This window comes from Artibeus jamaicensis, unplaced genomic scaffold, assembly GCF_021234435.1.
Source record: "Artibeus jamaicensis isolate MK-2021 breed Jamaican fruit bat unplaced genomic scaffold, CSHL_Jam_final scaffold_537, whole genome shotgun sequence".
In the NCBI taxonomy this organism is placed as follows: Eukaryota; Metazoa; Chordata; class Mammalia; order Chiroptera; family Phyllostomidae; genus Artibeus; species Artibeus jamaicensis.
The window spans coordinates 42,996,536-43,009,206 of NW_026522047.1; the positions used below are offsets into that span (position 1 = coordinate 42,996,536).

The 12,671-nt window shown below is 51.3% G+C and overlaps 1 protein-coding gene across 7 annotated transcripts in view; it reads right to left on the reverse strand.

The window, feature by feature from the left end:
* Positions 1-12,671, reverse strand: part of RANBP3 (RAN binding protein 3) — a 55,242-nt gene that overhangs the window by 14,779 nt on the left and 27,792 nt on the right. For 3 of the 7 annotated variants that reach the window (XM_037165373.2, XM_037165370.2, XM_037165369.2), the window contains 3 exons: positions 5,602-5,638; positions 5,424-5,510; positions 3,502-3,573 (listed from right to left, as the gene is read on the reverse strand). In XM_037165373.2, coding sequence (XP_037021268.2) covers positions 3,502-3,573; positions 5,424-5,510; positions 5,602-5,638 — 196 coding nt within the window. Of the gene's footprint in view, positions 1-3,501; positions 3,574-5,423; positions 5,511-5,601; positions 5,639-10,454; positions 10,575-12,671 lie in introns of all 7 variants that reach the window. The other 4 variants (XM_037165375.2, XM_037165372.2, XM_037165371.2 and 1 more) reach the window with 2 other exon arrangements.

Here is a 12,671-nt window from a genome sequence, read left to right on the forward strand (position 1 = left end):
AATTAAAACTGACATAAAATTCACAATGGAGATCACCTTTTAAAGCCCCGAGAGCCGGCCCTGCAGTGCTCTCACCGTGGCCACGGTGCTGTCTGCAGAGCCAATGCCGACAGCTGCCGAGCCCGGGGCTGACCTGGGCTGACCAGTGTGGGCAGCGGGCCCAGACACCACTGCCACTGGACACCCACGAGCTGTGGGCCTGGCGCCCAGCCCACCCTGAAGGTGCACAGGAAATCTATGCTGCATGCCGCAGGAAACCAATGCGCAGGCGGACAAGGCTTACCACAGTTCTACTGGCAACTGGGACCTGGGACAGAAGGGGCCCAAAGCAGCAGGGAAGTGTGCCTGCAGGGCAGTCACACACACCCTCAAGACCCTGTCACAGGCCTCAGAACCCACTTTCCCTGCAACACAGTCAGGGTGTAATAAAGTAGCATTGCCTAGAGGCCAGAGCGCATCCCCCCACCCCACGCCAGGGTCACGGGGGTGCACAGGCGGCTGCGCTGGTGTCCTCTCGAGCACATGTGTGCCTGCCCTTCTGCGAGCTTGCTGGGGAGGAGGTCTCTCCTTCTGGGGCACCTTTTCCCTCTTCCAATCATGTCTCAAGCCAGCAGCTCCTTTGAGGGAGCTTCCTGCCCTGCTCAGGAACATGCCGAGTGGTTTCTGAGGGAGTGATGCTCACCCATCAGGGAACTGCCGATCAAATGGTAAAACATATTAGACTTTAACCCGATGTACGCCAGAGGTTGAAAAGGAGCCCAGAGCCCTGGCTGATGTAGCTCAGTGAATTGAGCGTGAGCTGCGAACCAAAGGGTCGCCAGTTTGATTCCCAGTCAGGGCACATGCCTGGGTTGCAGGACAGGTCCCCGGTGGGGGCCATGTGAGAGGCAACCACACATTGATGTTTCTCTCTCTCTTTCTCCCTCCCTTCTCTCTAAAAATAAATAAATAAAATCTTAAAAAAAAAAAAAAAAAAAAAGGAGCCCAGTGAAGGCAGCAGCCTGATGGGGGCTGAGGCCTGTGTAAGGGCGATGCCCGTGCAAGGAAGGCGAGGAGAGTGCTGGGCCACGTAGAGGGGACGGAGCAATGAGTAAATGCACTGAGGACAGAGGGAGGCAGGGTCCGTACAGTTGGGAGAGAGGTAGAAAGACAAAGAGGGGAGGCTAAGATGAACCCTGTGGCGCTGAACTGGAAGTATCCACATGAACATGGAGTCACCGCATCTGCAGACAGACAGCTACAGAAACACAGGTAAATGTAAGCATACGGATGCACACAGGTGCGTGTTCCTAGCTGTAAGCGTGTTCCTAGCTCTGAGTACTGAGTGTCCTGGGAGCAGTGACAGCCCAATGGTGGTGAGCACATGGGGCATCCAGATCTTGGTCCCTTGAGACCATGCTCCACTAAGAAGAACCAAGACTCCTTCGAAAAAAGGGGAAAGATGATGAGCCTGGAACCCTATGTGACGACAAACAGTACAGAAAGTGCTTAATATGATGGGGACCTACTTAAGGGGCCCAGGAACCTGGCTTGATGGGGCCACTGGCTAAATCTGGAACAATGAAAATAAGCTGATCAAAATAAAATCCGAATATTAAAATAAACAGTAATAACAACAGATTATAACCCACAGATTAAAATAGGAACCAGTAAATCCACGTGATACAAATGACTAAATGAAGTGGAGAAAAGAAAGCTCTTCTTTACAGTAGAATGCCGATTAATGAATGTCCATTTGGCCTTCATCAGAGTAGTAAGTAGTTCAAGAACGCAAACATCAATGGATGCTAATGCAGACGGCAAAGTGAGCGAAGATTTCCTCGTGTCTCAAAACCTCTGCCCAGAAAATAGTGATCACAAAGGGGAAGGAACAGGGCAGATCCTGCCAGGATCAAGTGATCACAGGGAGCCCCAGCAGCACCAGCGAGGGGCGCACCTGCAACAGCACGGCTGCACTTGTGCTTCTCCAGCCCCGAATACACAACCTGGGTGGCAGCACCAGGAAACGCTGCATACTCCTCTCTTTGGGAGAAGTCCCCCAGTGCAAGGACTTCTCCAGAATAACTGGCCTGTAATCTTTTTTTTTAAATTTTATTTACTTATTTTTCAAGTATGGCCTATAATCTTCAAGGACACAAAAGTCAAGGAAAGAATGAGGAACTATTCCAGATGGATAGAAAGACATGGGACAAGGGGTAAAAAATTTCCTTAAGTTTTCGGGGTTTTCCAAATTAAAGCTAAAAAGTAAAAGGCAGGCAAAGATATGAGGTTCCCTTTGCAGAGCTGCGGGGAAGTCTAATAGGACAGGCTCACTGCATCAGGCTTCAGGGACCAGAGCTACGTCAGAGCCTCTGAAGGTGGGCTCAGCTGCTCCCTTTCTCAGGTCTGCCCTGCTCTCTGTGCTGCTGGATAAAGGTTTTGGGGGCAGAGATGGGGGAGCGAGGCTGTCACTCACAGACCTCAGGGGTGATTGTGAGATTCATACAGAACTCCACGGCATAAAGGGATCAAGACATGTGTCTTCAGCGACTGATCCCTGAGCCAAAACAGGCTCACAAAGGCTAACACTGCCCACACAGCTCAGGACTTGGCTTGCTAGGCCAGTGCCCCAGGTACAACCAGATTTGAAAAAACCGAGCTCCTCTCCAGGACTGGGAAGGGGGTCAAGTCTGAACAGTTTGCTTTTAGAGTCAGAATCAATTCAACAGTTTGAAATGCTGCCATCAAATTAATCCTCAGAGTTATAAAAACTTGCCTCTCCCCTTGACACTGCTCTCATGCCAGAATATGAGTTATCTCGCAATGCTTTTGAAGTTGGGAATGAATTTATATAAGGCAGGTTGGGTTACAGAATTCGGGTGGTTAAATTTGCTCATTAAATCTTTTATGAGGAGAAACTTTCAGGAATTACTGGAGTTGGTTCTGCTGCAAAAGACCAAAAAAGGCAGGCTCCATGTTCTTCAGAAGGGAGCAAGCTTTTTCCCTTCAAGTTTTAAAGCCGTGAACAAATATATGTATCTATCAGAACACATCTAAGAAATGTTAATTAACGTGAGAATGTAATACACAAAAAGGGCCTGGGCAATTGCACTTCACATTAGTTACCTCTGGGATGGTGCTAAGGGGGGGAACAGGCAGGCCAATTGTTTAAGTCTGAGTATTTCTGATTTGCCTTTTTAAAATGATATAAATGTGTTACTCTTGTAAAATTTTGAAAAACTAGTAATACACCCCTTTATTCTTTTTCCAAAAAGGACATAAAAAACCCCTGTAACCAGGTCTTACTTACAGAAACAGAAATAAAGGCTCATGGAGCCTTTTTCAAACTGGGTCCAAACGCACCAGCTGAAGAGTTGAGAAAACATTTAGGCAGCGGAAAAGAGCCCTCATTTCAACCTGCCCACTCTTGTTAAGATATTATTTTACAGTATCGACTGCTTTTCATCCCAGGAAAACCCCCCAGTGACTGCCTGTGAAAAGCAAAGGGAGGCAAAGGCTCACCTGGTTCTGAGTCAGAATTGCCTGCAGACGGCTCGCAGAAAGTTGATGGCATAAAAACATTGTTTTTTGATACTGTCAGCAGGGAGGTGCAGGCAGGGAAGGGAACAAGAGGAAAAACAGAGTGAGTTGGCGGGGCAGACATGCCCCAGGGCACCTCTCCAACCTGAGGGGTTGGGCTCCAAGCCCCACTGTGGCGCGGGAGGTGGGGTCAGCATTATGAATAAGGCCTTTACACACTCCAGACTCTACAGCAAGAAGGGGGTGTCTCCAGCCTAATGGCCCGTTTCCATGTCTAGCAGTCAACTCTGGCCTACTTTGGCCACCTCCCTTGTCCTTGTTCCCCTGTGGGAGCATCCAGGAGGGAAGTGGAGCACACCAGATGTTCCAAGTCTTACCTGGGGCCAAGCCTTAGTCCCTGCTCCTTGTCACCACTGAAGGCTCAGACGCTGGTTGCACCCCACCCCCAAGAAGCCACGTTTAGGATTTTACCAGCACCGCTCATCTTTCCATTTCCCCTGAGGACCAGGAGCTGGTTATCTCCCAGTGTCTAGGACCTAGATCAACGCACTAGAGAGAAAAGCTTTTGGTGTTCCTTTGCCCCATCAGCCTAGGGCCACAGCACAGATAACCTCATCTCTTCCCTGCTGCACCTTCCGGATAAGAAAGTATGGGTCAGTGGTAGACAGTGAATGGAAGAAACACAGTCATAGCCAGGAGGTAGCAGCTTTCTCATTCCGCAGAAACACCTATGCCACACGTGGGCAGGACACCCTCAAAAAGGATGTCCACAGCAGCCTAGGCTGCAAACTGGACAGTTCCTTACTGCCTGATTGGCAACTGACAGTGCACCCTTCAGGGTCTTATGAAGTGGTGAAGAAGGACGTGGCAATGTCCAAAGAAAGCGTTAAGGAAAACAGGTAGGAGACCAAGTGCATCATAGAGACAAACTTGAGAGGATGCTCACTTTCTGCACTATTCCTGTAAAGTTCCCATTACTTTTGTAAGCACAAACAAATCTTTCAAGAGTGTCTTCCCCCTCCCCTTAAAGTGTCATTCTTAGGGTTCATAGTCGTAAATGTTTTATATGAACTTTCCAAGGATGAAGTGCCACTGGGATAACTGGACATCCTCTCCCAGTACACAAGTACCTCTAATCATGGGTACAGAGAACACCGGACAATGCCAGAATGAACCAAATCCCGACGAGGTGGAAAGGACTGGGGGAGACCCTGCAGAAGCACTTACCAGCCAATCTGCAGGGGCGCTCCGGGCTCAAGGAGCCCCCATTAAGTAGCCCTAGCATCCCTCTCTACTCTGGAACCAGCTGCTATCCTGTACCAGACTTCGTACAAGCCTTGGCTGGTCTACTAGCCTTGTGCACATGCTCCGTGCCTGGTCCGGAGGCTCAGCCCTCTCTTTAAAGCCCCAAGCCCTCTCCTCTGGGAGCTCCAGGCATTCCACCACCAAAGTCTGCTGGGACCACTCAGCTCACTGTGCACAGTGTGTGTGTTTGTGCTTCTCAACTAGACCACCAAGCTCTAGGCACACAGCAGACGGGTCAGACGAACCCCCCCACCTCCTCGAGGCCTTTGAAAAGTGGACTTGTGATTAACAGTCAGAGGCCCCAAAAGGGCTCGGACAGTCCCTTTCCCATTTCGGAGGGATGATTTTTCTTGCTGTATCTTCCTTTATCAGTCCAGTAGGTCATAGCTCTCTGTAAGTGCCACCAATCCCAGACTAGGGCACCTGGTGCCACACCTTGGGAAAGCTCTAACTAACCTTATTGTGACAGCGACCCCGTCTCAGGGTGGTCCTAACTGTGTCTGGATAGGAGACAGATGACGAGTGGGGAACAATGGAGGGGCACAGGGGGCTTCTAAACATGATGCTGTCGCCGCTCCACAAAGGTCTGCAGCTGTTACCTGACTGTGAAGGTGGGAACTGGGTTAAAGAGGACGTCCTTTCTCGCTTGACAGGAGGGCAGTAATTTCCATCCTCTCGGTCAGAATCTACAGGAAATAATGAGAAGGAGGAGGAGAAAATCAGGCCGCTTCCACTTTTACAACCAAAGACGGTGAAACATTTCAGAGGTTTCCTCACCTTCTCCACCTTCAGGGCTGGAGCCGCCAGCTGGCCTCTGAAACGAGAGCACATGTCAGGGTGGAAGAGAGGGCCAAGCTGCCCTCACACCCAATAGCTCATGGGCTCCGCAATAAACGGGTCCCGAGGGCCGACTGCCTGAGCTCGGCCGCCCGAGTCACAGATGAACTTCCGAACTCATGCTCGGAACTCCCCCGGGGAACCTTCTGCATCTGGCCATCCAGGCCACAAGCCAAGGAGCCCTCCCTCTCAGTGACGGAGAGCACCCTTCCAGCACAAGGCTCGGCTCCTGTTTCTCCGCAGGTCACGGCTGACTAGAACGTCACCCCCAAGTTCAAACGCAGTAAAACTTTATCTGGCCAAAACTCATTTTGCCATGAGCTGGAAAGTGGCCTGTTCTCTACTCTGAAGGGTAGCTGACTGTCTAATATTAAAACGGTTGCCTAACACCAGATTGTGGCAGTTTCCATTCCTTGCCTTGGCACATTCTATGGCAAGGAACCCTGTTTCCAGGTAGGCCATTGTTTCCTGAGCAAGTCAGAGCTTTGGTGCCGTAGACCAGAGGCTGCTGCAAAGCGCTCAGAACAGAACAAGCCAGCAGACTGCAAAACCTGTGCACACACACTGAGAGAAGGCGGCTGTAGAACCTCCCCCTGACAACCTTTACTTTTAGAATGTGAACAACTAGCCATTAAGAGGCCTGAAATGCGTCCCCTCCCTCCCTAACCAGGACGACACATGATCCCTTCCACTCATGTCCCTTCTTAGCGACTTGAGCTTTTGAGAACTAAGCCACCTGAAGCCAATGTGGAGGGGTGGACATCACTCCTCCTGGGCTGCTTACGAGCCAGCAGAAGAGCCAGTTTTCTTAGTTTCAGCAAAGCCCCTGAGGCTTGAGTTTAGCCAAATAGCAACCGCCTGCCTGGAGGAGCTGTGAGGGACCAAACGAGCCAGTGCCTGTGGAAGTGATTTGCACACCACAGAGCAAGTGTGGAGGCAGTAACGGCACTAAACCAGACTGGGCAAGAGAGAGCTGGAGGGACCCTCCTGCAGCCTGGGCAGCTGGGCTCCTGCTGGTGAACCAACGTTCTCTCAGCACCTGAAGGTGGAACCTCAGACTGTGCTAGTGAGCACCTCCTAAAGTCCGGACAACACACTTTTCTCATAAAGGGCCAGAAAGTACTTCCTACTCTGAGCCACAAGTTGTGTGTGGACCAACCCCTGTCCTGAAGGACAGTGAAAGCTGGGACAATAAGAAAATGATCCCAACTCTCCTGTGTGAGCCAATGCCTCAGATTTAGGTCAGAAAAACCAGCCTGGACTTCTTGATCCAAGTCTGTGTCCTGAGAGCTCCCTGGAAGCGTCTATGAAGGGAAGAGGATGACACTGTCCCCAGGTGTGTCTCAGGGAATTGGAGGCTCAGAGACCATGCATCCAAGTGCTTGGGGAAATGCAAATCCTTGTAAAGACACGGGCTCAACAGTCCTTGGGGCAGTTGTGAATATACCACTGGGCCCAAACGGAGCACAAGTGGGGCATGAGGCTGCTCAACCCCCCTCTCAAAAGGCTGGCAGGTCTAGTCATTTTCTCCCAGCTCCTCCAATGCCTAAATGGGAAACCTTGGGAAAACAATCTCATTTGGAAAACAAGGTGCTGGCATCTGCCCAACAGGAAAGTGGCGAGGGGTCAATGGGATAAGCAGGTGATGCCAGCTCAGCCCAGCACCTGACCTTGGCATAACTGTTCACAGCTCACACCTGGTGGTGGCTGCACTCTCCCAGCAAGCTCACATCTGTTGGACACTACACCCTTGGGCAGAGCTTGAGAGCTCAGAGACAGGTGTGAATGGGAGTTGGGATGTGAAGTCACGTCCCAGGGATGGCCGGGAGGTGAGGGGCATGTTTGGGGAACCCTGGATGGGGGGTAGGAGGAGGGTCCTGAGCCTAGGACTTAGTGAGGGGGCCTGAGAGATGTACCCCCACAGAGCTGATTCTGCAGGAGCCAGGGCCTGGGGTAACCACATGTTAATGAAGAGCTGTGTTATCACCAGGGTTCCTTCAGATCATCTCCCTCCTCAGGTGACATCATCGACATGCACGTTCCTATTCCTTCACAGCAGGCCCAGCCTGCTCCATCTCCACCCCTATTCTCAAGTCCCATGGCTCTGCAAGTCCTGGAGGGCCTGCCACTTCCTGGATTAATTTTTGGGACCTGGAAATATCACCCTCCTTGGCCTCTGCAGACACACCTCCCTCAACCACTGATGTCCTTTACCCACTCAAGTCTCTCTGAACTTCCCACATGAGAACAGACCCCTTGGTCCTCTAGCCTCACTGCTCTCTTACTCCGACCATTCGATCTGTGTCTGGTGCCCGCCAGACTCAGGGTTCCAGGCAGGGCTGGGCTGGGATTTGCTCAGAGAGAGACTGGGAGAAGCGTAGAGGGCCTGTGTTGCTGAGTTATGCACGGGGCAATGGCTTGCGTCCTGGCCAGTGGCCCTGAAGGTTGTCAGGCCCAAGTTTCCTTGGATGTTGTGGAGGATATTCGTCTAGCACCTCAATCTCAAGAAGCCTCCATACTTAACTTTCCTTTGCCCGCTGGGTATCTAGATTAGTTTCCATGCTGTGAATCTTCCAGGCTCCTTTTGCTGTGAATTTCTAATTTCATTCCGCTGTAGGTGGAGAAGACTGCATGGTTTCAATTCTTTTAGATTTACTGAGACTGGTTTTGTGGCCCAGTAAGTGGTCTATCCTGGAGAATGTTCATTGTGCCTGGGAGGGGAACGTGCACGCTGCTGGGTTCTAGCTGTTTGAATCCTCGATGTCCTCATCCATCAGTTTGGATGTTCTACTGATAACTGAAAGTATGGTACTGAGGTCTCCAATTGTTATGACTGCATTGTCTACTTCTCCCTTCAGTTCTGCCATTTTTTGCTTTCTGTATTTTGGGGCTCTTTTAATGACACCAAGTTTCTTTCTTAAAAAATGTTTTTATTTATTTACTTCAGAGAAGTGAAGGGAAGGAGGGAGGGAGAAATACATCAATGTGTGGTTGCCTCTCACGCGCCCCCTACTGGGGACTTGACCCGCAACCCAGACATGTGCATGGACTAGGAATTAAACCGGCGACCCTTTGGTTTGCAGGCTGGCACTCAATCCACTGAACCACACCAGCCAGGGCAGACACCTAAATTTCTTACCTCTGCCAATGACACCCCAAAACCTCAGGCACGTGGCTCTCCTTTTGAATTTGAATAGTCCTTAGGAGCCTCTCCCCAGACCAGAAGCTGGGCCTCTGGAGCTTTAGCTCCATCTCTCAGGGTCCAGGACTGCTGACCAGGACCCTTGGTCTGTCCGGTACCGACCCTCCTTACCATCATACTCTAGCCTCTCTGTCTTCTTCCTGTTTTCTGAGCATGTCAGCACTGTTCCTGCCTCAATGTTCCTTTGCCTTGTGCTACTCCCAAGGCCTGGAATGCTTTTCCTGCAGGTCCACCCACTGAGACCTCCTGGAAGCCTTTCCTGACCACCTCCAGGATGAACCTATGCTCATGACTACTTCACTGCCCAGAAGGTGCAGGCAGCTCCTCTCCACCCCACACTCCAGCCTCTCCTGGGCCTCTACCCTGTTTTGTATCACAGTCGGAAATGATCTAATGAGTCCATCTGCTTTGTCTCCAGCTATGATGAAGCCCTACCCTGTCTGTTATCCAGGACATGAAACATCCAGGACACAGTGCACAAAAAACTCGTTGCACAAATGGAGCCGTGTCCTCCACTATAGCCCCTTAGGTAACCTGGAAAAGAAAAGATGCCCAGCCAGTCACGATTCACACACTCCTAGTTCTCTGACTCTAGGAGATCCTCAAACCCATGCTCCAAGTCTCTTGAAGAACCATCCCGTGGGCATGTGGTGGGCTTCTTGGTCCTGGAAAAGCTGGGAGGCAAAGGCCTGGGAAGGACAACACAGTAAAACTCCCTGAGAACCTTACGAAACTGCTGGAACCTCCTGTGGGGTCTGAAACAGCTGAGATGCAATGAGGAAACCAAAGCTGGCAACTCTTCTCAAAAGAAACTAGTGCAAAAAGACAGGAAGACAGAATGCAGTCATTTCTGCAGGCCTCTGGATATGCTGACTCCTTTAGAAACCCTCCCTAGCCGTCCCTGTGAGGAGCAACCTGCTGCTACACCCTCCTAGAGAAGGGCTGAGCTTGCTGTCTGGCAGGAAAGATTTAGGGTGCAGCAACTGTCCTTCAAACCATACCCCCTGCACTCCACACAAGGCCAATGTCAGCTCTATCAAGACTTCCCCTGGATGGCAGCTTGGTGGTCAGGCTCTCTTCTGTGTTAAGAGCAATCCAGGGGCAATCCCTCACCCCAACCAAGGGAGTGGCTACTCAGGGGTCAGTAGAGAGCAATGCCCAGGACTCCAACTCCTTGGCCCCAGAAGTCTGCAGCCCCAAATTCAGGAACCACCACCACGGACTCTCACGTGAGGAGGGGTCTAAGAGTTGTGCTTCTTAGGGAGAAGTGAGAACAGACGCAGGCTGTAGAAGCTCGGTTTCTTAGTCCACCTCTCCCCACAGTAGAGTCCACCTCTTCGAGAATGACACCTAGGGGGTGCTGGGGTCAGCACCGATTTGGGACACCATGACGAAAATATGCCTAAGTCACACTGACTTAAGGAGGCTGAAGAGAAAGTCAAGCAAGAAAAACCCTTCAGCTGATTTTTCTGGTGTCAGGCCACGAGAATGAGCACAGCAGGCGCGCAGAGGCGGAGAAGGCCTCTGAGACGGCAGAGGGCTGTGGGCTGGAAGCGGGCCAGCCTGCAGAAGACTCGAAGGGGCTGCTCACCATGCACTTCGGGGCGGCAGGGCTGGGCCAGCTGGCGGGGATAGGCAGGGGCAGTCCTCTCCCCTCAGAAGCCACGGGGTCCTCCAAGGAAGCAGCTCATTCTGGGAGGTGTGTAAGTCCCTGTCGCCAAGTACAAAGTCAGGGGTAACGTCTAACCCAGGATGGGAATGCAGGCATGGGACACTTCTGTTCTTTGTATAAAGGATGAAACGGTAAACACTACAATCAGTACATTTATTAAGTATCACCCTCCTCCAAAAAACATGGCTCTCGTGAAGCCGGCTGGTGTGGCCTGAGGGAGACGAAGGCGCCAGTCCGGGGGAGGGGACGGAGCGGGAGGCCGTCTCAGGAGCGGACACAGACGCAGGCACACGGGGATGCAGGCGGAAGGGCGCTGTCTTCCAAGACCAAGTCAGAAAACACCGGACACCACTTGGCCTGCCTTGGCCTCGGTGACTCTGGTCTGGACTGACCAGTTAGAAAGCCTGGCTGACTATGGTAGGCGTCCCCAACCTCTGGGCCTCGGGCCTGTACGAGAACCAGGCTGAGGGAAGCCTGCCTGAGCTCTGCCCCCGTCCCACCTCCTCCTGGTGGGCAGGGCGGGGGGACTGGCCCGATATCAAAAAGGTTGGGGACCACTGGCTATGGGATGAAAATCAGTTAAGAGCAGGGCCTGTTGACTACGTACTTCAAACTATGAGCCAATTCGATGTTATTTATTCTGTGACTGAGGCAACCAGCTCAGAAATTCTTACCAAAAAGGAACACTGAAAAAAGAAAAACAGAAGTGGTCTCCAAAGACATGAAATAGGACAGGGGTGGAACAAAAGTCAAACCCTGTGCAGGAGCTGGAAGATGAGGGAAGCTATCCAGCCACGGAACTTGTTCCAGAATCCATCTAGGCTTTCCGGTGGGTCTCATAAACCTAGTTTAGGTTCATCAGTGCCTTGGCTTGGAGCTTCAGTCCAGCAGACTTCAGCCAGGCTTGGAGTAAGCATGAAGCTGCTCGTTTCCTCCGGGTCAGAGAACTGAATCTGAATGTGGTTTGGTCTTTTTCAAACTGCCTGCTGAGAGCCAGGAAGTCTGATATATACACTTTTCTCTGGTACTGAGTCTTCCATGGATAGAGCGCTGATGAGACTGAAAGACGATCAGGGCCCTCTTTAACAATTCAGCCACCCACTATTTACCACAAAGGGCTTGTGCTTTATACCACCCCCCCGAGGGACAGCGGCACAGTGAAGAGACACAACATGATGGATGAGACCTGCTGAGTAACATGTGGGTGACTTCCTGAACTGCAATGAGATACAGAATAAAATCCAAATTTGTTCTGATGCAAAAGCAACGAATTAACCAAGGGAAAATCTCAGCCTGGGAAGCTGGGATTGGGTTCCTCTGCTTCGATTTATGTTCTAACTGACCTACGAACCCATGTGTACTTTGCTTGAATTTGCCCAGTCAGTGGGGAAAGCCAGTTGATGGGAGCCATTAGCAAGCTGCCAGGGTTTTCCCTGCCAAAAGCCCCACGGAGTGAGCCCTGGGTGAGCCCTCGGAGCTGTCCCCAAATGATGAGATGGTGGCACTGCTGCTGGTACTTCAAACGGAATTGAGGATTCCTACAGTTACAAATACTGAAACAATGCATATGTGTATGTCAGATGCATGGCCTTTGATGCTGTACCGCTCTGTTCATAAACCGCTTCAAGGCCTGGCTACCTCCCACGGTGACTTCACAATCCATCCTGAGGTTCCCTGCCAGAACACCTGACCTTGCATTTGCCAGTCTGGGGACCATTTGAATTTCTTGGAAGTATAGCCTCCAACCCCAAGTCCACAAGAATGGAGGAGAGTTCCTCAGATATCAACATTTGGATTGGCCATAGGTGGAAGGTAAGACCCTCCAGGACACTTCCTGCATGGGTCTCTTAGGGGCGGGGGTCCACCAGTCTTACCATGTGGGTCCTAGAAGTGAGAGGGCCCAAAAGAGCCTGCACGCCTTTGGAAGAGTAGCTGCCATGAAACAACCTCTTTGATATAGCCGCCTGCTAATCTCAGCTGAAAACTGTCAACCTTTCCAGCTGATGTCTCTGTAAGTTGTGTCTTTCAGACTAGGCAGCAGCGGAAGGCCTCAGAGCCTCTCGGGCAGATCCATGTGAAGGTCATCTGTTCTTGGGACACTGAGAACATGACGTCCTGTGTGTGTGAGTGCTGAAG